The following is a 25906-nucleotide window of genomic DNA, read 5'->3' as shown; positions in this document are numbered from 1 at the left end:
GTCCACATGTCCACTTCTCTGCATTCATACTACTCTAGTTTGGGCCTTATCAGCTCTTGTCTGGTCTTTTGCAAAGGCCTCACCATGATAAAATCTAAACTCCTTATCATGGCCTACAAAACTCTCCAGTACCTGATGTCTGTCCGTGTCTTCAGCCTCATCTCACACAAAGTTTCCTATGCATGCATGTTCCTTAGGCTCCCAACACACTGTACTGACTGCAGTTTCCAGAGCACCTCCTGCATGTTGTCCACTCTTTCTTGCCTTGGTATATTTTAATCCTTTGGGCTGAGACTTCCATTTCTTTTTATTTTTAAATAGTTTTTATTTTGAACTAATATTAGGCTTACACAAAAGTTGCAAAAATAACACAGAAAGTTCTAGTAAACTCTTTACCCATGTTCCCCTAATGTTAACATCTTCTGTAACCATAGTACAATGATCAAAACCAGGTATGTAACATCGGTACAATACTTTAAAATAAACTACAGACCTTATTTGAAACTTCCATTTATTTTAGTTTATCTTTCTCTTGCTTGTTTCCCACGACTCGGATGAGACAGCTTCTCCTCATGGAAGTCTTTCCTAAGCCCCTTCTCCCTTGCTTTCTCTCATACTCTACACACACAACTCATACAAAGTGCTGCTCCGTAGATGGTCCCCCTACTATAGCTCTTATTACACTACGTTGCAATTGTCTGTGTCTGGTTAAAGGGCTGAGGTCCTGGAGGGCAGAGATAGGTTCTAACTGATCTGGGATCCAGCCTGACACCTGGGCACTTTTCCGTGTTCCTTGACGAAGACAGCGCCCAACGGGTCACGGAGCAGCACAGCTCATAGGTGTTGGAGGAGGCAAAAGACGGGCGGTCATAGCACGGTTTATTAAAGTAGAAGCCAAGCGACGCGCGCAGGTGGGCCAATAAAGAAGTAGATTGTTCTCAGTCAGCCATCGGTAGGACGCCGCCTTTCCACAGACCCTGCCCACCTGCTGACCTCTCCCCTCACACCTATCCTTTCGTGCTAGCCACGCCCCTTCTGCGCCCACTGTTCCACTCAGCTTCGCCCAGGACCCTTGGCCCCGCCCCTTTCGCCCTGGTCTCTCTTTCAGCCCCACCTTTCTCCTAAGCCCCGCCTTTTAGTCTTTCCATGCCTCTAAAAGTCGCCTCCCTTCCTAGGTCCCACCCACTGCCCTCTGGTTCGACCTTTTCTTCCCCGGCTCCGCCCCCGCTCCGCGGGCCTCCGCCTCCCCAGAGGTCTTCCCCTATGACACGCCGGAGTCCTAAGGGGTGGGGTTTACAGTGCGAAGGAGCGGAACCTGGAGGAGAGGCGGTTCTCTTCCTGAGGAATGTCGTCGTCAACCCGCCCCTGCACTCGGCCGTTGCCAGGTAACAAGCGTCAACGCTCCGGCTTTGGCTGGACCCAGCCAATGAGCTGGCGCGCCATTGCCCAGTCGTGCGACGTTGGGCGGTTACGTGTAGTGCGCGGGGGCGTGGGCTGCGTGTGGCGAGGGGCGGGGCGCGGCCGGTGCGCCTGAGGAGCGATGGCGGCGGCCTGAACTCACTTAGCACTGCCGAGACGACAGGGCCTAGCCAGGGTCGGCGTTCTGTGAATGAACGGTACTCATAGGCCAAAGGGCCGGGAGAGGCGCGTGGGGGTGGGCTGAGGGGCTGAGGAAGGAAGGCACCAGGTTTGGTGATTGTACTCGTTGTGAGGGGATGTGGTGAGGGGCTGGCAGGTGGTGAGGGGCCGGGTGTGAGTGTCCAAGGTAGGGGAACAGAGAGCCTAGGGGTGAGAGGACAAGTAAGGGGCTGGGTGTAGGAGGAGCTGGGGTGCTTTCTGATGGCCAAGTTGAAGGGACTCATGAACACGGTTTACTAAGGGGCAGGGGTGAGGGACAGCCCTGGGACCAGAGTTGAGGGGGAGAGTAAAGGGTGAAGGCAGGAGCCTGCGGGATGCCGGTGGATTAGTGAGGGAGTTGAAGGCAGGGCATGGGAGGAGGGAATGAGATTTGAGGGACTTGGATAAGGCTGAGAGGTTGATTCTGAGGCCTCCATCGATGGACTGTCCTGTCCAGTGAAAGCAGTAGGTTTAGACAAAGTAGGACAGCTTGGGTGGAAGTGTTGTGCGTTTGGTTGTCGTGCACCCCTGTACTCTATCTATTTTGGAGGACAAAAAATGAAGGCATCGTGAGCAATAGTAACTGAGATAATGAAGATTATTTCTGAGGCTTAATTTTCAACAGAGTAATCACTAGAACTCCATTTCTCTCACATTCCTCCTTTGGACTGCAAACTTGAAGGAGGGCCCTCTCATGAAGGCTTTTTGGCTGTGACTACTTATGTTTGTTTTATGTCCACCTGCTTGTGGGTAACTTTACTCCACTGCTGCTCCTTACCTCTGCCGAACTGTGTGTCTTTGATGGTTGTCATCTGTATTGGACTGACCACTTCCAGTTGCTAATTCTGCTTTCATGGAGGTCACATAGTTTATTATGTACAACATTATGTTTAGGTTCCCAAACTGGGCGGCTTTGCTCTTCTTTTCTTACAGATAACTTTAAAAAAAAAAAACACATGGAGGTAAATGTATGTAGAATAAACTGCTCCAATTTAAAATGTACACGTACACATCTGTGAAACCATCATCACTCTCAATATACTGAACATTTTCCCACCCCCAAAAGTTTTCTCCTATCCCTTTGCAATTCATCCTTTCTTCCACACTCTGTAATTGGGTTTACTTTATCAGTGTTTTATAGGTCCCCTTCTCCCCACTAACCCACACGCACATGGAAATTTTGAAAATTCTGGAAAGTTGGGTTGACACTCAGTGATAATGGCTACTTTTCACTAAGTTTTCCTCTCTGCTGACAGTCTCCGATGGAGCTGAGACATCTTGACTCTCCCCAGCCTCAGGAAGAGTTAGGCCTTTCCTATCCAGACCATTTCCTGAGACTTAGGGGCAGCCTTAATCCCATTCTGGTACGGAGTCTCAGCCTCAGGACCAACTATTCTTTCCTGTGGTATTGCTTTTCTCTGGAGGCTAAACAGGACTTCATACTGGTGGAACCCCTGGCAGCCTGCTTAGACAGTCAGAACCCTATAGGACTTACATGTATAATACAGGGTTTAGAGCAGTGGGTCTTAAATTTGGGTCAAGGACCTAGTCCAGTTATAAAGTTTATATCCATCCAAGGTGGAAGGAGAGAAGTAGACAGCATAGTGAGTTTTTCATAAGGATAAATTTATTCTGAAATTAACATTCCTACTCTTTAGGTGTTGAAGTGCTTTTTCACTCATAAAGGGTGACAGGAGATGGTGGGTTTTAAAAAAAATGGTCCTATTTGCCAAAATAAAAAGTGACAACCCTATTTTTAATTTTTAATTTTTTAAAAATTATTTTTTCTGGTTCATGAAGTCCCAGAAATTTAGAGTGATGATGGTGTGGCTGTTGTATTAGGTTGAGGAAGCACGCATCTGTGCAATATTTGTGTATAACTTCCGACATCTGAATAGCATTCATGCTTTACATAGCAATTTCAAATCTTACTGGATTTGCATAGATACCTGTGAAGTAAGCAAAGGTAGGAATTCTTACTTTATAGATGAAGAATCAAGTTTAGAAGCCAGAGGTCACATAGGGATAAAGTGGCAAAACTGGACCTGAAATTTAGTCTCCTGAGAATGAGAGTGACTTGGGGAAAGAAGCTTTGTAAGGGCCGAGCCCATGGCGCACTCGGTAGCGTGCTGCGCTAGCAGCGCGGCGACGCTCCCGCCATGGGTTCGGATCCTATATAGGAATGACCGGTGCGTTCCCTGGCTGAGCGCCGGTCACAAAAAAAAAAAAAAAAAAAAAAAGAAGCTTTGTAACAGAGAGTGAAGGTGATGTGGGGCAAAAGGCATGTGATGTGTAGGAAGGGTTGTGATGATACGGAGGACCTTATGCTGGCAAGAAGCATTTTTTATGATTTCAAATTGTTCTATTCCCCAAAAGGGATTAAAGGGACTTTGAGGGTGTCATGGGGATGAATGTTATGTTTAATTCTGTGACAATGAAATAGGAACAAATATATATAATACCTGGATCACATCTTATAATGGATCACATGATGCTAGTGATAGGATAAGTCAAGGCACATGCCAGAGGGTTCTTAGGGACTGTCCAAATTTTTGGTTATACTGGAGAAAGCCTTGGATTTTGTAAGCTCATTGCTTGCTATACTGAATTCTTTGTAGAAATAGTAGCATGTTGAGTATAAAGGGTTTTGATTTATGTCGTATAGCTGAGTGGTAGGTCTGAGAGGATTAAACATAGATGAGGAAGATGATATAGAGATAGAAACGTGTTTGCGGTACTGTGTGTAGTCATTTGTTCCATATTTGCTATGTGCCAGGTACTCTGCTAAGTGCTGGAAGAATAAATTCATTCATCCATATATTCATTTATTCATTCAGCAAATTCTTCTTGAGCATATATTCTGTCTTTGTGATGCTCACGTTTTATGGGATAACAAGATAAATATGACATGGTCCTCTGATCATGGAATTCTTAGTCAGATTGGGAGAGAAATACACATGAAAAGATAATTTCAATTTAGAGAAAGAATGTGAAGTATAAAAATATATCATAGTGAGGTGGCTACATCTCTGTATCTAGTCTCAGTCTCTCCTTATGTTTCAACCATATATATCCAGTGGTCTACTATAAATTTCTGCAGGTATCTCAAAATTAACATGTCCAAAACAGAACTAACTCATTGTCTTTGGCCAGAAAGCCCACTTTTGCACCCATATGTCCTATCTCAATCCAGTCAAAGATTTCAGTGTCATCTTACATTCTTTCTGCTCCTTGATTTCCCTGTTATCTCTCTTCTCTTCATCTCTATTGTCATATCTTCACTGTTAAAGCTTTAGTTTAGCTCATTCTTGTCTCTCATCTGATTTTTTTTTGTCTCCTGCCTTAAAACTTGCTGTTTTCTAGTGCATCCCTAGAATGATCTTTCTAAAAATACAAATCTGATCATAGAACTCCCCTGCTTAAAAAATTTTGGCTCTTTGTGTCCTGTAGGACAACTTCCAAAATTCCTTAATATGGCGTCATTTGGCCTCAACTCACCTCTCTAGCCTCATCTCTTGCCACTCCCTACTCTGTGTTCTAGCTTGAACAAATAGTTCATAGTTCCCTAGAAACATGTTACTTTTTTTGAGTCTTGAAATTTTTTCAATAGCTGTTTCCTCTACTAGGAATGCCTTTTCTTTTCTGTCCATTAAACTTTCCTTATTCTTTAAGATCTAGTTCAGTTTCACCTTCTCTTTGACATTTACTGTCACCCTCGCACACAGGATTAGAGATAACCATGTGTGACATGAGAATTCATTGTTGTAAGGGAGAGTCATTGTGTGATAGAGGTTCACTTTGTGAATTATAAGGACTCTGCTGGAGTCAGGTGGGGAGATCCTTGCAAGAGGCAGAGGTGGTATTGGGGGGAAGAGAGGGAGAGAATTGGGACCATATCCTGATATACCATTTGTCTGAGGGATATAAAAGCAGGGAAGACATGTGTGAGCCGAACTTTAGATTTGTAGGCACCTATTAGGTAGTTGGTTTTTTGTTTTTGTTTTTCCTTTTGTATTCCTGTGAGGTTTTAATCAGGTCTCTCTATTCTCAATATTTAGGAGGGAACAGACCGTCCATGCCTCTTATGTCAGTCATCAGTCTTCTTGCCTAGGAAGAGCTATTGTAGGGAGAGATAAGCCTCAAGACTTTCCTGACCTGTTCTTGAAAGGTCGTTTTGGTCTCTCCCTGTGTGATGTAGGTGTTGTAGGTGTATCCTTGCCCCCAGCTCCCTCCTCTGTACCTCTCCCAAGGGCAAAGGTTCATAAGTGAGGCTGAGCCACTTCCTTCCCTGTGTCTGCTGTTCCAAGGTCAGTGAAACCTTTGTTATGTGCCTCTTAAGGGGTGTATTTTGGGCCCTAAGATGAGTGTCTGACCTTCATCATTTGTGGGTCTGAAAGATTAGCTCCTCATTCCTCTTTTTACCCTGTGGTTGAGCCGGAAGATAAATCTGGGCGGGGGGTTGGGGGGGTGGGGTGGGGGCAGGGAGTTGGACTTTGCTGTGGAGGAAGGGGCACTGTAAGAGTGTGGTGATTCCATCTCTCTCTTTGTCTTGTTCTGAACTTTGCAGAGAGTCTAAGTAGGTGACAGGAACACCAAGCTATAGCCTTCTTTTATGTTTTTGCAGTTTGTAAACAGGGTTTATCCAGGTTAAATGTTGGGCTTTTGCATTCTGAGATACTGATTCCAGTGTGGCTCATCTCTTTGAGGTCTGTGAAAAGGGGTGGTGTGGAGGGGTGAAGAAAGGTCCTGGAGGTCCTGGAGCAATAGTGGAAACTCCAGGTATATTGCAAGGTAGGAACAGTTTGTTAATCTTTGGAACTGAGTTCCAGAAACTGGAGGCAGTTTAGTTTTGGACATATTAAAGCCTTACTTTGCTGTGACTGTATGCTTGACCCTTCTTCAGCTCACTAGCTCATAGGGGTATGTGTGTGAAGTGGTGAAGATGGGCGTGTCAGAGCAGGTTAGATCTCCTCTCAGATGTGGGCACCTTGGTCAAACAGGATCAGGAGAGGGAAGGAAGAAAGGAACATGTAATTTATAGAGCACCTGCTTTATGTCTGGAGTGCTGCATAGATTATCTTTATTTAATTCTTAAAACTAATAATATTTTTATTTCATCAGGAATTTATAGGTGAGGAAACTGAGACTCAGATGTGTGAAGTGATTTATTTAAGATCCCACAGCTGGAAAATGGAGGACCGTGATTCAAACCTTTGTTTGAGAGACTTCAGAGCTCAAGCGTTATCTACGACTTTGTGTTTTTCTTGTTTGACTGTAGAGTGTCTATTTGTTTTTAGTTCTCAAACGAGATGTGATTGAGAAAGTATTCTGTGAACAGTAATATTCATGTGTCTGCAAGGCTCCTTGTAGGTCGCAGATAGCCCAAGGTGGGGTTGAGAAGAGTTTAATAAAGGGACTGTATTTACAAAGGTATGGGTAGAGTTTAAGGAAACCAACAAGGGATGGTATAGTATCTCAGGGCTAATAAACAGTAAGCAGTGCTATTAATGGGACAGTTCTTACCACTTTTTTCAACTACTGACTTTGCCTTCTCCAGTCCACACCTACTTGGGCAGATGGGTAAGTACTTTGTCCAGTGCATCCCTACTGCTGATAGCTATTAGTCTGTGTATTTGTTTGATGGTTTATGGGAAACCGTGTGTGAAAGACTGAACATCCATTCTGTGGCTCTTCCACCTTCTCACTCTTTCACTTCTCCCCCACTGTCACTCTTTTGTGTGAGTAAGGGTGGGAAGGTGGGATGAGTGGGGGTGGTAGTAGATGTTAGCTTCCCTTTATCTTCATTTTCATGTTTACCTGAAGTGACACTCATCTTTTATCTGTTACTGTTTTCCTCCTTTCTCAGAGAAAGTGGTATACTTCTTTTTCTCAGACTAATCCTATGCCTGATTTCTGTCTTATTTATCTATAACCTTTCACTTTCTTCAGACTTCTTTTCTCACTTGACACTCTTGAGGCTCCCCATCCTAAAACAAAACAAAAACAAGCAATAAAAACTCTTTTGACTCCCCTCTTCCTGCAGCTTCTTCGAGTTGTTGCCCTATTTACATACTTCCCCATATCACTGAATTTTCTGAAAGTGCATGTTCCACTTCTTTGACTCCTATTTATTCTTTAACCAGCTATAGTCGACCCTTCGTGTCTGTGGGTTCTGCATCCATGGATTCAACCAACTGCAGATGGAAAATATTCGGGAAAAAGAATTGTGTCTGTAATAAACATGTACAGATTTTTTTTTCTTATCATTATTCCCTAAGCAATACAGTATAACAATTGTTTACATATTATTTGCATTGTATTAGGTATTATACATAATCTAGAGATGATTTAAAATATACTGGAGGATGTATATAGGTTATATGCAAATACTACACCATTTTATAAAAGGGACTTGAATATCTGCAGATTTTGGTATCCATGGGAGGTCCTGGAACCAATCACCAAAAGATACCAAGGAATGGCTGTACTTTCCTAAGTTTGTCAAAAACTTGATTGCTAAAACCAGTGGACCATTTTCAATCTTCATTCTACTTGATCTTTCTATAGAATATACACTATGGATAACTTCCAGTTTCTTAAAACTTTCCTTGATTTCTAGATCATCATTATTAGATTTCTCCTTCCATTTCTGGCTACCTTCATAATCTTCTTTAAAGACTTCTCCTCTGCTTTTCTAAATCCTGGTTTTCCCTAGGATTTCACCCCCAGCACCTTTCATGATCTGCTGATTTCCTTGAATAAAATTCCATCTACTTCCATAGATTCATCTATAACCTATGAGCTGGTAATTCTTGAATTTATGTCTCTAGTCTTGATTTCACTTGAGCTTAAGTATGTTGTTTCTACTTGCTTTCTGGAAATCATGAATATCCTGTAGGTGTTTCAAAACTTAACACATCCAAAACTGTACTCATTCTCTTTTCTAAAACACAATTCTCCTTGTTATGTGCTCCTAGTCCATTAGTGGCATTATCTTTTATTAAATCTCCTATACTTCATATTAGTGCCTTGTGTCATCCTCATTCCTTTGCCAGGTCTTGTTGCTTTTACTTTGTGATTAATTTAAAACTGGAGGCAGATTATCTGTATTTGCATCCCAGTCCTGTCAATTACTAGCTAGCTAACTTTGGGCAGCTTAACCTATCTGGGTTTTGATTTCCTTATGTGTAAAACGGGGTAATAGTACATATAGGGTTTTTATGAGCTTTAAATGAGCTACTTCATGTAGTGCTTAGAATGGAACCTGGCACACAGTGAGTGCTTAATATAAATACAGCTATTATAATTATTATTAATTCAACATTCAGTTCCACAAGCATTTTTGAATGCCAGGCACTATATTGGCAATGAGATTTCAAAGAAGAATGAAAGATATGGTTCCTTTTGTCAAGGAGCTTGCTATTTATTGGTAGAGACATTACAGGTATAAATAATTTCAGTATTGCATGGAATATGTTAAGATAGAGATGAATCTTAGGTTTATCTTTTCTAATATTGTTCTTACCACCTTAGTGCATGCCATTACTTCTTTTTTTTTTTTAAAGGACTTTATAATAGCTTTCTATAAATTGTCCACTTCCATCTATCTTTCTGTGCTCCGCCTTATACTGCTATCTGATGTATTTTTAAAGGCAAATCTGATCTTGTCATTTCCTTGTTTAAAAACCTCCTTTGTCTCCAGGGTGTCAATAGGTAAAACCCAAACTCCTTAGTATGATATTCAGTGATGTTTATAACCTTCACCCATATTTATCCTTCAACTCAATATTGTGCCTCTCTTCTCTAAAATAGTCTGTGATTAAGCCACACTGAACTTGAAACTGTTCTTCAAATTTGTCATGCTCTTTCATAGTGCCATGTTTTTTAAGCCAGTCAAATTTAGCAGTGGGGGCATACTATTTTCATATGAAGGAAACCTTTATCTCTTTTCTCTGTGAAACCATTATCTAATTAGTAAAGACCTAAGTCAGATATTACCTCTCTGATCCCTCTTATAGCACACCAGGCAGAGTTAATCACTTTCCTTCATGTCCCGTGACACTTTTGTAAATACCTCTATTTATAATATTTGTTGGAGTTTATGTTTGTGCCCCCCACCCGCAACTGTTTTTTACCATTTCTGTATTTCCAGTGGTAACTTAGCACAGTGCTCATTACTTTAGCAGTATAGGTATAAATTAAGTTAATCAATGAGTAAGCCCTGTCTGCTCTTTAGGACTGGCCTGTTCCTTCACCTGTCCTACAGTAAGGGCAGAAAGATGGAGTACCTTTTCTTACCCATCGTAAGGGTCATGGCTGACATTCCTATAACAAAAGACAGGTTAATAAGAGAGAAGCATAACAGATTTATTTAGTCAAAATTTTATGTGACACAGGAACCTTCAGAAAAGAAAACCCAAAGATTCAGGGAAAATTGTTTTTATACTTAGGTTTGATGAAGCATGGGTAGCCATGTAGAAATGTGATTGGACAAAAGGATATGATCTAATGGTAATAGACCGAGTGGGGGAACCCAGCAAGGGGTTCAAATTCTGTTCACATTCTTCTTGGACTCTCTGTTGTAGCATTCTTCCTCTCAGGTATGGGGCAGGACCTCTCTAGAATGACGGTCTTGTGATCTACTGTTGGACAAGGGTATGTCAGAGAATTTCTTTATGGCCAACTCCTAGACAGAAAGGTGGGTGAAGGTTAGAGTAACATTTCTAGATTTTATGGCTTGTGTTGGGGAAGAGGGTTCTAGTTTCTGTGATCTACCCTGGGGAAGAGGAATTCTGGTTTCTATGATTTGCTTTGGGTAAGAATAAGGGGCAAGAGGCAGGAGGGCGGGAGAAAGTCAGAGAGACCTTGGTTCTGAGGCTATTTCTAAGGCCTTCCAATGTGCATTAGTTCAAAATATTCCATATGCCAAGTGCCATACTTTGGAGTATCATTTTCTGAGTCCCAACACTACCTTCCTTTAGTTGTGAGCTAGTAATTGTCTGAGAGAGTATCTGGGTGAAAGGAGATATTGGCTAATATAACCTTGGGGCAAAATGTGGGGCTGATGCCAAGTCTCTGGATTCCTTCAGCCCTTGTTGAGTGTAAAGAGGAAGGGCAGGCTGGTCGGTTACTTCAGTTGGTTAGAGTGCAGTGTTGTAACATGAAGGTCAAGGGTTTGGAATACCATACTGGCCAGCTGCCAAAAAAAAAAAAAAAGTGATAAATAAAAAGAGCCTAAGAGGAAGGGCTGCTGAACCACACCTTTCCTCTGAAGGTTTTATGCTTGTGAAAGGCAGTACTGAATCAGGGTGTGGTGGCGTGATGGAAGAAGAACTATGGACCATGGCCTGGGCCAACAGCTATTTTGATACTTTTCTCCTTTCTCTTGTGAGGGTATCTCATCATATCCCGTATCCCTGCGAGTGAGTATTGTATATGTCTGACAGGAGTGGGGGATATGTGTGTATATGGGAGTGTTCTTTTCTAGAATGAAAATAGCTCTGCTCTTTTGGTTGACTCTGAATTCTACCTCTTAGATTATGTAGTCAGATAAGGGTCTATTCACCCATCTCCCAGAGGCTACTTGCTAGGTTTCTAGTAAGTGACCTGTGATAGGCAGAAAGAAATTTCTTCCTCAGTAGTCTCAGAGGGCTGGAGTCAGATCAAGATTGGGTTTCTTGTTTGTTCATTCATTCATTAATACATTCATTCATTCACTTAGCATTCGTAATTCATACATTCACCAAATATTTATTGAATCCCTAGGCACTGCTCAAGGCACAGTGATATAACACTAAATAAGACAGACAGACCTTGCCCTCAAATAGCTTATCTTTTAGTGGGAAAGGTAGACAAATAAACAGGTAATTTCAGATAGTGAAAACTGCTAAAAAGAAGGTAGGATTAGGAAGATAGAGAATGAAGGTGGGAAGATGTGCTGTTTAGAAAGAATTGTTAAGTAAGGCCTCTCTGAAGAGATGGTGTTTGAAAAGAACTTAGCCATGAGAGCAATATGAAGAGCAGAAGGACATTCCTCGCTGAGGGAACAGAAAATATTCAAGAAGGCCTGTGTGACTAAAATATGAGTGAGAAGGAGAATGGTAGGAAGTTATACAGATGAGATTGTATAGGCTCCTATAGGCCAAGGTAAGGAATTTGGATTATTACTATTGTGATAGGAAATCACTGGAGGGTATTCAGCAGAGGAGAAATGTAATATAATTTAGGTTTTAAAAATATCACTCTGGTTGTATGGAGAATAGACTCTCAGGGGAGCAAGAACGGAAGCACAGAAACTAGATTGGAAGCTATTGCAATAGTGAGACATGTTTTAAGGGTGGAGATGATAGGGTTTGCTGATAAGCTGGGCATTGGAAGTACGTGAGAGAAGAAATAAAGACGATGCTCATGTTTTTGGCCAGAGTGTGGAGGTGAATGTTGGTATCATTTACTGAGATGGAGAAAGTTGGGGGAGTAACAGGTTTGGAGGTAGAAATCATGAGTTCTGTTTTAGAAGTGTTAAGTTTCAGGTGCTGACTTTGTTTGTTCATGTATATATATGAATGGAGTTTTCAGTGGAGTGGTGGTTCTAAGTTCTTCCTGATGGGGAATGGAGAGAGGTAAGCTTCTGTTTATCCCTTCCATTCTCTCTCTTGAATTAGACTTGCAAGTCTGGACTAGTCAGTCACCTCTGGGCTTGCCACTCTAGCCTGGTGTAACCTCTGGCTCCATGGCCAGCTACTGGCTCCTACAGACCGGATGAAGCAGACTGGAGACACAACTGGAGAAGGCCTCCAGCTGGCAAATCCTCACAGTGTAGTCTACTGGCTGCTGGCCCTGCCCCGTCTGCTTCATGGAGAGAATGAACTGGCTGAGCAAACTGGCCTCCAGGGGCCCTGGGCACCGTGTACCTCAAGGGGCCAGTCTGCAGACTCCTGTCATGGCTGACCCTGAGACCTGCCTCATGGTCTTCAAGAATCACTGGTCCCAGGTAGGAATCTATACACCAAAGGGCCTAGTCTGCTGGTTACCTGAGTTCTTATAACCTTCTATGTTCTGTGTTCTCACCATCCCATTTAATCACCTTATCATCTTAGGGTGATTCTTTCTACCTTCTGTCCTTTTTCCCCAGGTGGTGCGAATCCTGGAGCGGCAAGGCCATAGGGCAGCTTCTGGGGGTGCAGATGATCTCAGTGCTGTGCGCAACCACACTTACCAGATGTTGACACTGCTGGCAGAGGATCGTGCAGTCCCCTCGGCCCCCACAGGCCCTGGGCCCCTGTTGGAGTTTGCCCTGCACGAGAATCTGCTGACCCGTGTATTGGCATGGCAGCTGCAATGGGATGAGCTTGGGGATGGGGTTGAGGAACGGCGGGCTGAGCAACTTAAACTATTTGAGATGCTAGTGAGTGAAGCTCGACAGCCACTGTTGCGGCATGGTCCAGTTCGTGAGGCTCTGCTCACCCTGCTGGATGCCTGTGGCCGCCCTGTGCCCAGTAGCCCAGCACTGGATGAAGGCCTGGTGCTACTTCTCAGCCAGCTGTGTGTGTGTGTGGCCCGTGAGCCTTCATTGCTCGAATTCTTCCTACAGCCACCTCCTGAGCCTGGAGCTGCCCCCCGTCTTCTCCTCTTTTCTCGCCTTGTTCCTTTCGTCCATCGAGAGGGCAGCCTGGGCCAGCAGGCCCGTGATGCCCTACTTCTGCTTATGGCTCTGTCAGCTGGGAGCCCCACTGTGGGCCGCTATATCGCGGATCACTCTTACTTCTGTCCGGTTAGCACCTCTTGGCATGGCGGGTAGGGTTTGGCGTGTAAACATTGGACAGCACCTTCCTGTTTGGAAGATGTGGAGAGGCTATTTACCAGGGCTTTCTCCTCCAGGAATTGGCCTCCTGGATTTGAAAGCAGCCCCCTGGAGTTGGAGTGGGGGTGAAACATGGGCTTAGATGGATAGGGCAGGAACTAAGGCTCTTTATGGGCCAGCGTTCCCAGGTGAGGTCCTGGCACATTGGGTAGCTAAATACCTGTTTTGGTAATAGCTTTTACCCCACTCCCATCAAAACTCTGGATTAATAGTTCTCCTGTCCCTCTTTTTATATCGTCTGAGCATTTGGTAACCTCTCCTAGGTGCTGGCCACAGGACTGAGTGCCCTTTACTCCTCACTACCCCGAAAGATTGAGGTCCCAGGAGATGATTGGCACTGCCTGCGACGGGAAGACTGGCTGGGAGTGCCAGCCCTTGCACTTTTTATGAGTTCCCTAGAGTTCTGCAATGCAGTTATTCAGGTAGGACTGGGGTTCCCAGAAGGTCTGGTCCTTTGTCACTTTGGGGTGGGTGTGAGGAGATGCATTCCTTGGAATTCTGCTATTCTGCCATCTTGGAAGTAATACACCTACCTTTATTGTACTTTTCTACCTGCTTCCAGACAGCAGTCTCCTCATAATCCTCCTCCTTCTCTCTTGTACCACTACAGGTTGCTCACCCTCTGGTGCAGAAGCAGCTGGTTGATTATATCCATAATGGGTTTCTGGTTCCTGTCATGGGCCCTGCCCTGCACAAGGTGAGAGTCATAAGTGGCAAGGCAGATTAGGGGCTAGGCCATGGGGTATAACCTCAGTGCCAGGACCAATGTGGGAGGTTGTGGGTGGGGCGCTCCTCCCTTTTTCCCTATCTGCTCCTGGTTTATCCTTAGAACTCAGGGAAAATGACTCAGTTTATGTGCAGGGAAGCCCTAAATTTCCATACTTTCCCTTCCCTTTGTCCAGACCTCTGTCGAGGAGATGATTGCCAGTACTGCCTATCTGGAACTTTTCCTACGGAGTATCTCAGAGCCCGCCTTGCTCCGTACCTTCCTGCGATTCCTGTTGTTACACCGGCATGACACCCACACCATACTTGACACCCTCGTTGCCCGTATTGGCAGCAACTCCCGGGTATGGTCCTTACCTCTTTCCTGGCTTACCTGGGTAAGCCATTTCTCTTTCTGACCTTTGTTCTGAGAGGGTGTTCCTGCCATTCTTTGGCCTTGTCTATAGTAATCACTTCAAAATTTAAGTGGCATTTACTTTCTAGCATTAAACTTTTAACGATTTTAGGTACAGATTTTAATCTACTCCCCTACTATTATAATAAATGAATCTAGAACACAGTTACCTTTTCTATATGACTTTGGCTGCTCATCATGACTATTGGTTTTGCCATTGTGCAGTGCTTGTAACGTAGCATTGGTCCAAGGTTCTGTGTAGCTGTTCATTGCTCTGTGGCTGGCTATGGGTGACTTGAGATCACTTTAGGTTTTGTGTCTTCTCTGATAGATGATCCAGCTGTACTGGTATAATTACCTTCTCTCCTCTTTGGATTTGCTGCATTTGAGCTAGAATTTAGGGTACCCACTCACCTATCTACTTAGATTCCTTCCTCCTAAACATTTTTATGAAATGTTCACTGTGTGCTATAGTGTTTGCTGGTGCTGGGGATGTGATGATAAACAAGGTAGATGTTGCTGACTTCATGGAGCTTACTTTATAGAGAAGGTAGACAAACATGTTAATAAAATAATTGAAAATTGAGATCAATGTTAAGAAAAACCAAAAAGAGTTCTTAGAAAATAATAGGGTGGTCGACGGCTAAGCCACTCTGGGGCAGACTTTTTAGTGTGTACCCACTGGGGCCTGGGCACGCTGCATTTGTTCTGTGTTCACTGTGCAGGCAGCTGCTCAGGCCTGCTGCTGGGAGCCCCTTCTTCACCATGCCTGGCACCTGCCCACTGCTCTGAAGGGTATGGGGAGGGCCACTCCCTGAGGAGCGAGGACCCTGGAGCAGGTGCCAGAACCCACAGCCCTGGGCCTCCGTGCGCCAGCTGCACCCATAATGCAGGGTCTGCAGGGCATAGCCTGGCCTTCTGACCTACTCTGTGTCTATTTTCAAGAAACAATTCAAATTGCTGCTTGTATTTTACTGTACCTGCCAGTATAGGGACCATATCTGGATCCTGTTTCATTTTTAGAGTAACTTGGTAAAAATGCTGCTCTTGATGCCCCATCCTTCCCATAATTAAACTGCATGTAAGCTCTGAGGAAAAAAAAAGTAGGGTGGTCAAGGAAGATCTTTCTGAGGAGGTAACATTGAGCTGAGACATAAAGGTTGTGAAGGAGTTAGCCTATTGAAGATCAAGTAGAAGGACAGTTTAGCGGAGGAAGCAGCATGCAAAAGACATCAAATGGGGGAAGAACTTACCGTATCTGAGGAAATAAAAGACCAGTGTGACAGAAGGCATAGTGAGCATGGGGTGAAGGGACTGAGATGAAAGTAGAGAGGTAGGTAAGATTCAGATCATGCATGGCCTTGTAGACCATGGTAAGAAGTTTGGATTTTAACCAATAGAAATGTATATAAAATGGGAGTAAATAGTTTTTAAGTAATAAAGACCTGAAGGCTTTCTAGGGGAATAAAGCATTATTTTAGCTATGGATTTTATAGTATTTATTTTGGCTCTAGGATCATTTTTGTTTTCTTCCTTTATTACAAATAATTGAAGTTCCCTGATTCCTCGTGTTTAAAATAGAAGTTCTTCAGTCATCGCTAATATTCTGGAAAACTGTTCTAGATAATTGAGGTACGTGGTAGTAGAGTTCCAGGTCCTGGATAACTATGTTTCATATAGGTATGGTTTCTGAATAGCTAAGATAGGGTATATAAGAGATATTCCAGACTGACTCTGATTAGACCAGTGTTTCTCCCATTCTAGTACTAACCAGGCTTGACCCTCCTTAGCTTCTAAGATCGGGTGTGTTTAGGGTGGTATGGCCATAGACTAGACCAGTGTTTCTAAACTAGGTGTATATTTCAGAATCATCTGTGGAGCTTTGAAGACGACAAGTCCAACAACAGATTCTAAGCTCTACCTCAGATCTCTTGAATTACAATCTTTGGGAGGAGGCCCAGGGCATGTATATTTTTAAAATGTCCGAAAAGTAATCATGATACATGCCTTGTGTTAAGATTTTTTGGTATAAACCGTAGGGAATAGCTGTCCAAGGTTTAATTTTACGAAGATGTCAAGAAAGTTTTATTTCTCATTATACTGAATTTAGGCCATATTTGGCCTCATGGAATGTCCTATTCATGTTTGCAGACAGTTGGTTTCCTTCTTGAGGTTAATTTTTTTTTGTGTGTGGGGTTTGATCACCTTCCTTTTGTCTTAATCTTATCCTAAATTCTCCCTCATTGTCTTTAGTCCTTAGTACTTATTTCTGTTAGTCTCTCATTTGATCTCCTGGCCCTAGGAGCCTTTCATGTTCTTGGGGTTTTTATTCTTGGTTCCTGGTTCTTGGAAGAACCAGATTTCTTTTGGTTTTCAGGATGCCTGTGTTAAACATGTAGATGCTTTTCTTTTCAACTTCTGGTCCTTTCAAGCTTGATTCTGTTGGCTTGACTTTGTAACTTATGTAGCTTGTCTTTTGTGCCTTGAAGTGAATCATTCTGGCTAGACAGTCTGTGTGCCTCACTACCTGTATTTGTTTCCTATTGCTGTCACAACAAATTACTACAAACTTAGTGGCTTAATACAAAACAAATTTATTATCTTACAGTTCTGTACGTCATACCTCTGACACGGATCTCACCAGCCTAAAATCAAGGAATTGGGTCCATGGGGGGAGGGTGTTCCTTTCTGGAGTCTGTAGAAGAGGATCTGTTTCCTTGCTCACTTGGGTTGTTGGCAGAATTAAATTCCTTGCAGTTGTGGGACTAATATCTCTGTATTCTTGCTGGTTGTCAGCTGAAGACCACTCCTAGCTTTCGGAACCAACCAGATTTCTTGGCTTGTGGACACTTTCTTCCATCATTATAGCCAGCAATGATGGGTTGAGTTGCTTTCATGCTTCAAATTTCTCTTCCTTCTTTTTTCCCCAGGTGGAAAAGGTTTTCTGCTTTTAAAGTCTCATGTGATTTGATTGGGCCCACCTAGATAATCTAGAATTATCTCTCCATCTCATATGCCATAATCAATTACATCTGCAATTCCTTTCTGCCATGTAAGGTAAAATATTTATGGGTTCTGGAGATTAGGATGTGGACATCTTTGGGAGGCCCCTTTTCTATCTACCATACTACTTTTCAGGAGTCTGAAGTTTTTCAGTGCTACTTAAAGTGGTCATTTAGGATAAGTCTGCGGAATATCCTTGCTGTCCAAAATGTGAACTGCTGTCTCACTCATCACTTTCCTACTATGTGGTTGGCTTTTAATTCTCCCACAGTCATTTATCAAATAATGAATATCTAGACTGTATAGGTAGTACCTTAGACTACAACTCATTAGTTGTCTTCAGGGAGCTCAAGGTATCTGACATCCTTGCCATAAAGGAAGTGTAGAGAAAGTGCTATGGGGTTTCAGAGGAGTGAGGGAGAGCTTATATGTGTTTGTTCTCTTTGCCTAGCCAGAGATGAACTCCCCTTTTTTCGTTTCTAAGACAAGGTTTCCCCTGCTTTGGACCCACCTACTTCTTCCTTTTCCTGTCAGCTGCCTTTGAGCTTTTCTTTATCCAACCTTCTGAGACATACACTGGTGTTGGAGAAGTGACTCAGACTACATGTTCACAGCCCCACCCATTTCCCAGTTGTGATTCTTCCCGTTTTCTCTGGTTTCTTGTTGGTAGGCATTCAGTTACGGTGTTGCTGCAATGTCTGCTGACAGGGATTCATTTAGTTATCATGTTGCTGTTGTCTCCTGTTAGTCATTCATTCAATCACAGTATTTCTTAGCATCTCTTTTCATGGGTTTTCATTTAAGTATTCCTGGAGTTTCTACAGGCATATGTATGGTCTATAGAAATCTATTGGGTGTGACACATGGTTCATTTCTATCTGTGAATAGTAAAGTCTTGCCCATAAAGATCATGTCATCATCTAGTTAATACTTGAATAACTGTTATGTGCCAGGCCCTGTGTACATTTGTTCCTTTAGTAGTGGTTGGTTGGGTGTGGGGCTGGGGGTTGGGGGTTCCCATTTGGTGAACAGCTTGGAAGGTAGAGAGCTCTTATGGTGACTCCCTCCCTCCTCCCCCACCCCCAGCTCTGCATGGTCTCTCTGAGTCTCTTCAGGACCCTTCTGAACCTCAGCTGCGAGGATGTCCTACTGCAGCTGGTTCTCAGGTACCTGTGGGGCCAGGGCTGAGGGATGGCTGACCTTGAACTCTCAGGGTTTTGTGCATTGCTGGGGTGATGGGCTGTATTAGGGTTGCTCATAAGTATCCTTTTGGAGCCTGGCTTAGTCATATAGTTCCATTGGCCTGATGTTCTCCCAGGCCCTGTCCTTCCTTTCTGATTCACCCTTTGTCCCCTTTCTGCTGTCTTTCCCAGGTATCTTGTCCCATGTAACCATGTGATGCTAAGCCAGAAGCCAGCTGTGCGTGATTTAGACCTATATGGACGAGCAGCTGACAAGTTTCTCTCCCTAATCCCACGCTGTTGTCGGCACCGTGCCTCCAGCCCACCTCGTCCAGAGCATGCCTCGTGGGCACGAGGTGGGCCTAGCAGAGAGGCAGGGAAGAGGGAGGACATCATGGGTTTGGCCTGGGTTTTGGGGGAATCTAGTAAGAAGGCGGAGCTAGGGTGAGGGGAGGAAGGTGGCCATGAGTGGCATTCTGTCTTTGGAGAGGTTGATGAGGAGTTTTGCAGGGGGAATCCTTAACTTCACCAAACAATTTAGGGTGGGACTTCTGGGAAGAGCTCTTCTTCTTTCTAGTCCTGTACTCTTCTTGTTTCCATTGTTTCTTTGATGGTGGTGGAGGTAAGAGGGGGTGGTGAGTGAGGAAAAGGTTAATCTGGAGGTTAGAGAATTAGCTGCCTGAATAGGTTCCATATTTTTCCCTACCCCTTTCTCTCTTAGTCTCCCTAGGTGTTTTATCTTTCCTGAACATCTGTCTCCTTGATTTCTTTTATGTTTTTTTTCCCCCTTCTCAGGCCCTGGAAGCCCAAGTATTGACTCCTCTTCTGTGATGACAGTGCCCCGGCCCTCCACACCGTCTCGTCTGGCTCTTTTCTTGCGGCAGCAGAGCCTGAGTGGTTCTGAGTCCCCAGGCCCAGCCCCTCGCTCACCAGGGCTTGCTGCATCCCCAGCCTCCAGCCCGGGCCGACGGCTCAGTCCTGCAGAGGAGCCTGGTGAACTGGAAGACAATTACCTGGAGTATCTGCGTGAGGCACACCGTGGTGTGGACTGCTGTGTCCGAGCCTGCCGTACCTGGTCTGCCCCCTATGATGGCGAGCGGCCCCCTCCTGAGCCCAGTCCTGTTGGCACCCGGACTAAGAAACGCAGCCTACTTCCTGAGGAGGACAGGGACAACGTGGGGGAAGGGGAGGAGGAAGAGCTGGGGAGTAGGGGACTGGCTGGGGGTGCAGGGGAGGGCCTTGGCCACCTGTCCCCTCCCCAGCTTAATGGGGTGCCAGGACCATGGCCTGAGGGGGCCAAGAAGGTTCGTCTTTTGCCACAGGAGGGAGCTGGGAAACTGTTAGAGGGTACCTCTGAGGGCATGGCAGGACTAGAGGGCTTTGGGCAGGAGCTCCGGGAGCTGGAGGTGGCATTGAGCAATGGGGGAGCTGGTTCAGAACCCTCCATAGAGCCTCCCCTACCTCTTGAGGAGGAGGAGGCCTACGAGAGCTTCACCTGTCCCCCTGAGCCCCCTGGCCCCTTCCTCAGCAGCCCTTTGCGGACTCTTAACCAGCTGCCAAGCCAGCCCTTCACTGGTAAGCTACTTAGCCTAGGCCTTCTCCTTTTTGTACTCTTTGCATGTTCTCGATCTGTTTGTGCTACTTTCTGAAACTTCTTGGCCGTGTTGTTTCTGTGTATTTGCCTAGCCCCTCATTCATTCTGCTTGGGTTCTTTCCAGATACATATCATGTGATACTTGTGTCCCTATGTCTGTCTATACATCTTCCATGCTTGTGCTGGTTTGAGTATTGACTTATGTCTGAGCCTTGTATGTCTGTCCTATGTGCATGTTCCTCCTCTTCTGCTAGTCTGGCCATTTCCTGGGATTTGCAGTTAGGATATTCTGTGTTTGGTGTTTCCTGATGAATCTCAACAATATTTCTGAACTATATGGAAGACAAATGTGCTGTCCTAGTGGAGAGTCACCTATCAACCCTCTGTTCCATGCCATTTCCACTAGCTTATCTTTCTTTGTGTTGGGTCTCCTGTCAGCTCTCTGTGGCCCAGGGTCAGCTCTTCTGGTGGTTTTCCCCTACTCAGCTCCTTCTTTCTTACTTCTTCAAAGAAGTACCCAATTTCAAGTTTCTCCTGTCTACTGTCCTTATACCTTCTTGCTTGCCATAACTGCCTGGTAACACTGGCTTAGGGATTTGCGGTTAGTAGTAAGGACTGAAGCAGATAGAGTGAAATACCTCTTTGAGGGCAAATGACAAAGTGTGGCCCTGAGTTCTCCAGCTGTTATTTTGGGCTCTTTAGGATGCCTCTAGAGCTAGACCCCATCTGAGTGGTTGAGCTAACTCCTCTTTGTTTTAGTGTGAGAGCCAGCCTAGCCCTCCTCCAGCTGTAATCCTCACTTCATACCCCATGCCAGGAAAAAAAAAAGCAAAAAGCAAAAAACCAAAAAAACCTCTAGTAAGCAGTGTAGTGGCTAGGCTAAGACCACTATAGGCCTTGGATTAGGTATACCTTAAGTTAGCATCCCATCTCTGCCATTGATGCATGTGAATCACTTACTATAATGCTGGCACATTGTGAAAACTATAAGTGGTAGCTCTTCTTTGGGGGTATCATCTCTGGGTACATAGCAGATTTAAGTTGGCCAAGGGAGCCACCCATCTTCCAGTTGTGTGTAGTCAAATTGTCATGCCTTGATCATGTCCTGACTCACTCTTCTTGCAGATTACAGAAAATATATCTTTTCATTTATTTAGCCTCTGCTTTGCTTCTTCCTGCTACTCAGTACCACTAGGAGGTGGTGTGCAGGTTTTACTGCAGTCTTGAGGTATTGAAGGTTTTGTCCTTTTTTTAATTTGTAAACTCATCTGAGATTTTTGAATTGTCTTTGCAAGAGACTCCCAGGAAATGAGAGGAACAGGATGATAAAGTTATGGGGTATCTTAGGACTCTGTTAAGCTAGAGTTAGAGCTAAGGCTAGTCATGTACACCTGGAAAAGATGATGTTCAGGATTTACTGCTTCCTGCCCTTTATTGTTTTCCTGTCTCAATTCATTGTACAGTTCATAGATACACTCCCTTTCCCTCCAGGATCCCTGATCAAGGCTGTTGGTTCTAGAGTCCTAGTGCTGGTGATGTGGCTTAGTTGAGGCCAATTCTCCTAGTAGATAATACTAATCTATTCTGTTATTTTCCTTCCCACAAAAGACTCAGTCCTGAATCAGTTTTCTCTGCCCCTGAACTAAGGTATTCTTTTGCTTCAGATTTTATTGCACCTTCTTGGTTCCTAGCTCCTGAAAGACAAGCTGATGTCTTTTCTGATTCCCCAAAGATTTCTCCCCTAACTTTAAATTGGCCCACATAGTTACTTTCTTTGTCTTTGCTACAGTTTCTTCTTGCTTTCTTACAGGTTTAGTGTTATCCTCTGCCTATTCATTCTTCTGTCATGCCTCTTGAATTTCATTTTTATTTTTTATTGGTGGCTGGCCAGTATGGGGATCTGAACCCTTGACCTTGGTGTTATCAGCATCACACTCTAAGTGAGCTAACTGACCAGTCTGAAGTTTTTTTAAAAACTGAGAAATATTATGTAGCTTATGGTTATTTATAATTGAACACTTCAAATTTTCTGGATCTCAGACTGAATTCTTTATACTTGATATTTCTTAGATCTTCTTAATCACCTTGTGAGGTAGGTATATTTTCTTATTTTACCAAGTAGGAAACTAAAGCTTGGAGAGTTTTGATTTTCCAGTAATATAACTAGTAAAGGATAAGGCTGAAATCTGAAACCAGATCTCTGACCCCAGAGCTTGAGATCTGGTTCTTCAGCTAGAATGTGTGGAAAGCTGGCATATGGACTCTGGTGGGTCCATGTGGTGTCTGTCTTCTTATTTCTTCTAAAATAAGTGGTCATGGGATGTTTAAACATACCCAGAGACTGACATACAAATAATTTTCATCCAGTGGGGGTCTCTTTTGGGGAGGAATGTGTGCAGTGTGCATTGTGTTCAGGCCTTATATCCTTGTGCCCACCCCCTCCCCCCAGGCCCCTTCATGGCCGTGCTCTTTGCCAAACTCGAGAACATGCTGCAGAACTCCGTCTATGTCAACTTCCTGCTGACGGGGCTGGTGGCCCAGCTGGCCTGTCACCCCCAGCCCCTGCTCCGCTCTTTCCTGCTCAACACCAACATGGTCTTCCAGCCCAGTGTCAAGTCCCTGCTGCAGGTGTGCGATGCATGCATGCATGGGTGCGTCCAGGCTCCATGGTGGGCCAGGCCCTCAGCTGGAGTGACCCTGGGTGGGCTGGGAACAGGCCCAGTGGGACTAGAAAGGAATGTGTCAGTCTTTCATGACACAGAAATGTCATGAAGTTGTGCTTCATAGGTGCTGGGTTCTGTGAAGAATAAAATTGAGAGCTTTGCGGCCTCCCAGGAGGACTTCCCAGCACTGCTATCCAAAGCCAAGAAGTACCTCATTGCCCGTGGCAAGTTGGACTGGGCCGAGGGCTCTGCAGCAGGACCTGCCACCCGCCGCAGCGATCCCCTAGGTGAGGCCTATCTCATCCCCCACTCCTCCCCATCCTAGATAGCCTATTAGCCCGGGTTTATTGAGCTCTTATTAAGGGTGAAACCTTGTGCCAGGAACTAGAGAACTGAGGAAGATTGAGTCTTGGGTCTTGATGTTCATCCTCAGGCTTCTAGTCAGAAGGTAGAACATAGTTCTAGCTATTAAGAGCCAAATCAGCAGTACCAGCAAAAATTGCTCTAGGATTTGGTGACAAGCAAGGGGACAGAGTAGTCTCTAGGTTGTGATATTGTTACAGCTTAGTAAAGGGTGTGACATTTGACATGGGCGTTGAGAGATGGTTAGGGTTTAGGTAGGCAAAGGGGTGGGTGGTCTTATTCTTTTACTCAGAAAAATCTGGAGAGTGACTAGAAGATTGTAATAACAGAGGGAGCAAGGTCCTGAAGGTGGTGGAAGTAATGGGATCTAGAATATCAGAACAGGGTTAACTTTGGACAGGAAAAGTTTTTTTTTTTTTTTTATCCCCCTTTGAGGCAAGTGAAGAGAGAGCAAGGAGGAAATGAATTGTACCAATGCAGTTGTGGAGTGTGGTGCGGAAACCTAGGGATTTCATGTCATCCTTTATTTGCTAATTGATGCAGAAGGCAAAACCAAATGCTGAGAGCATAGATGAGAGCAGAGATGAAATGGAGGCTTAAGGAGAAAAGTGTATGGGTTGGGAAGAGAGTACCATGAGCATTATTATGAAACTGTGTAGATCCAGCTGAAGTTCCTTAGCATGATTTCCTTATGGTCTGGAACTGTGACTATTTCTTTTTTCCACAGTTCTGGCACTGGGGTCGCTGTGGAAGGGCCACGAATACAAAGATAGATAAGACACAGTCCAAGCCCTTCAGTTCACAGACTAATGTATGAGGTAGAAGACATAGAAACTATTATAGTATGTTTACATAAGGGCAGTAAAATAGGAAGTCAGTGGAGGGTAAATGAGAGGAGGTTTCCCAGAGAGGTGGGGATAGTAAAGTTAAGCCAGGAAGGATGAAAAAAGTGGGAAGAGCAAAATTCAGGCAGAGGGAGTTACAGAAGCATGAAAGTACCTGGAGGGTTCCAAGAAGATAGGTGTGGATGCAAAAGCAAGGTGGGGTGTGGAAAGTTTGAGAAGAGGTTGGAGAAGAAATGTGAGCCTGGTTGTGAAGGGCTCTGAATGCCAAGATTTATAAAGCATCTCTGTAGCCAATATTAGAGGTAGGGAAAGGGAAATGTCATGATCTAGAGGCTGGAGTCTAGGCTTTGATAGTGGATATGTGTCTAGACCAAGGAATCTAGGCAAATAATCAGAAGAGAGAGGAGAGCGTTTTAAGTGGCTCTTTTGAGTTTAGTCTGACATGTTGTCTGCCCACAACCAGTAGGAGGGAGGTTTTGGTGGGTATAGGACAGAGACTGGTGAATGGTGAAGTGGTGGTATAGGAGAGCAGATCTCGGAAGGACAGTGGAGTATGATGGAGATGGAATAGTCACTGAACTGTGATTGCATATATAGCCCCTGGGGGTACTGGAGAAGCAGGGGATGTGGGTCAGGTGTTATAGATAGGCAGGGGAAGATGGAAGTGGTTGACTCTAGCTCGGGAGGATGAGCATAAAATAAGGGCATGTCATGGACTGAGGAGAAATAGTTTGGTGATGGTAGAATGGTGATTGGAAGGAGAGGAGAATCTCTCAGGGTGAGGGGGCATGGAGAAGGAAGGAATCTTGGCTAGGAATGAAGTGGCTAATGTGTTGACTGGTTAAGTCTGAGGATGATGGTTGGCTGGGTGGGGAGACTGGATAAAGGGAAAACGGCTGGGCAGGCAGCATTTTGATGTTAGAGTGAGAAAGAACCCTTCTCTACTCTGATGACTCTCAGAGGTGGGACAGGAAATGGTACCTGAGGTTCATTTCTGGTCCATTTTGTCCTTTCTTCCATTCCCTCAGAACCCTAGTGGAGAAGTCCAAGAACCTAGGGGGTGGGGAAGTTTCCTTTCCTAGACCAAGGAAAGGTCCCTGATCCCAGCACCTTTATGATAACCCTGTTTATTCCCAGCGAAGAGCCGGAGGCCATCCTTGGGGGAGTTACTCCTGCGTCATGCACACAGTCCAACCAGGGCCCGGCAGGCGGCACAGTTGGTCCTTCAGCCTGGGCGAGACGGAGCAGGACTTGGCCTAGGTGGGGGCTCCCCTGGGGCTTCAACTCCAGTTCTACCCCCCCGGGGCGGGGCCCCTGAGCGCCAAGGTGAGGCTCTACGAGTCAAGAATGCTGTCTACTGTGCAGTCATTTTCCCTGAGTTTCTCAAGGAGTTGGCTGCCATCTCCCAGGCCCATGCTGTCACCTCGCCTTTCTTGTTGGATACTACAGAGGAGGGATCTGGCCCTCCCATCTCAGGCTTTGGGCCCCTCAATCCTTAACTTTCTTTCATGGACAATCAGGGCCATGGCTGGCCTGGGCTAAGGCCAGGGCACAGGCTCCTTTCTATGTTTGGAGGCAGTGGCAAAAGGACTTTTTAATTTATTTCAGATGAATGTTTTATGGAGAACTTGTTGCAATATGTATAAAAGGGAAATCTCTA

General features: G+C 44.6%; 1 protein-coding gene across 4 annotated transcripts; it reads left to right on the top strand.

Annotated features, from left to right (window-relative positions):
- Positions 1 to 1526: 1526 nt before the first annotated feature.
- On the top strand, positions 1527 to 25906 carry FHIP1B (FHF complex subunit HOOK interacting protein 1B). 4 transcript variants are annotated; one of them, XM_063094469.1, is made up of 13 exons: positions 1550 to 1616; positions 11010 to 11039; positions 12279 to 12607; positions 12749 to 13387; positions 13741 to 13899; positions 14088 to 14174; positions 14380 to 14547; positions 18687 to 18766; positions 18974 to 19137; positions 19577 to 20356; positions 22825 to 23003; positions 23163 to 23325; positions 25384 to 25906. In XM_063094469.1, the coding sequence occupies exons 3-13, from the start codon at positions 12470 to 12472 to the stop codon at positions 25743 to 25745; spliced, it is 2919 nt and encodes a 972-aa protein (XP_062950539.1). In that variant the 5' UTR covers positions 1550 to 1616; positions 11010 to 11039; positions 12279 to 12469; the 3' UTR covers positions 25746 to 25906. The 4 variants fall into 4 exon arrangements, with proteins under 4 accessions (XP_062950538.1, XP_062950541.1, XP_062950539.1 ...); XM_063094468.1 differs by lacking the exon at positions 11010 to 11039 and having other exon boundaries at positions 1527 to 1616; XM_063094470.1 differs by lacking the exons at positions 1550 to 1616; positions 11010 to 11039 and adding an exon at positions 12203 to 12236 and having other exon boundaries at positions 12326 to 12607.

Source organism: Cynocephalus volans, chromosome 4 (assembly GCF_027409185.1).
Source record: "Cynocephalus volans isolate mCynVol1 chromosome 4, mCynVol1.pri, whole genome shotgun sequence".
Classification (NCBI taxonomy): Eukaryota; Metazoa; Chordata; class Mammalia; order Dermoptera; family Cynocephalidae; genus Cynocephalus; species Cynocephalus volans.
Note: the sequence above shows the minus strand (reverse complement) of the source record. Positions and strands in the feature narration are given on the sequence as shown.

Excerpts from the sequence above, each read along its gene's own strand:
- FHIP1B (XM_063094468.1), top strand. The coding sequence starts at position 12,470 with ATGGAGAGAATGAACTGGCTGAGCAAACTGGCCTCCAGGGGCCCTGGG. Across the intron at positions 13,900-14,087 it reads TCTGCAATGCAGTTATTCAG|GTTGCTCACCCTCTGGTGCA; the intron begins GTAGGACTGGGG and ends GTACCACTACAG. Across the intron at positions 19,138-19,576 it reads GCATGCCTCGTGGGCACGAG|GCCCTGGAAGCCCAAGTATT; the intron begins GTGGGCCTAGCA and ends CCCCCTTCTCAG.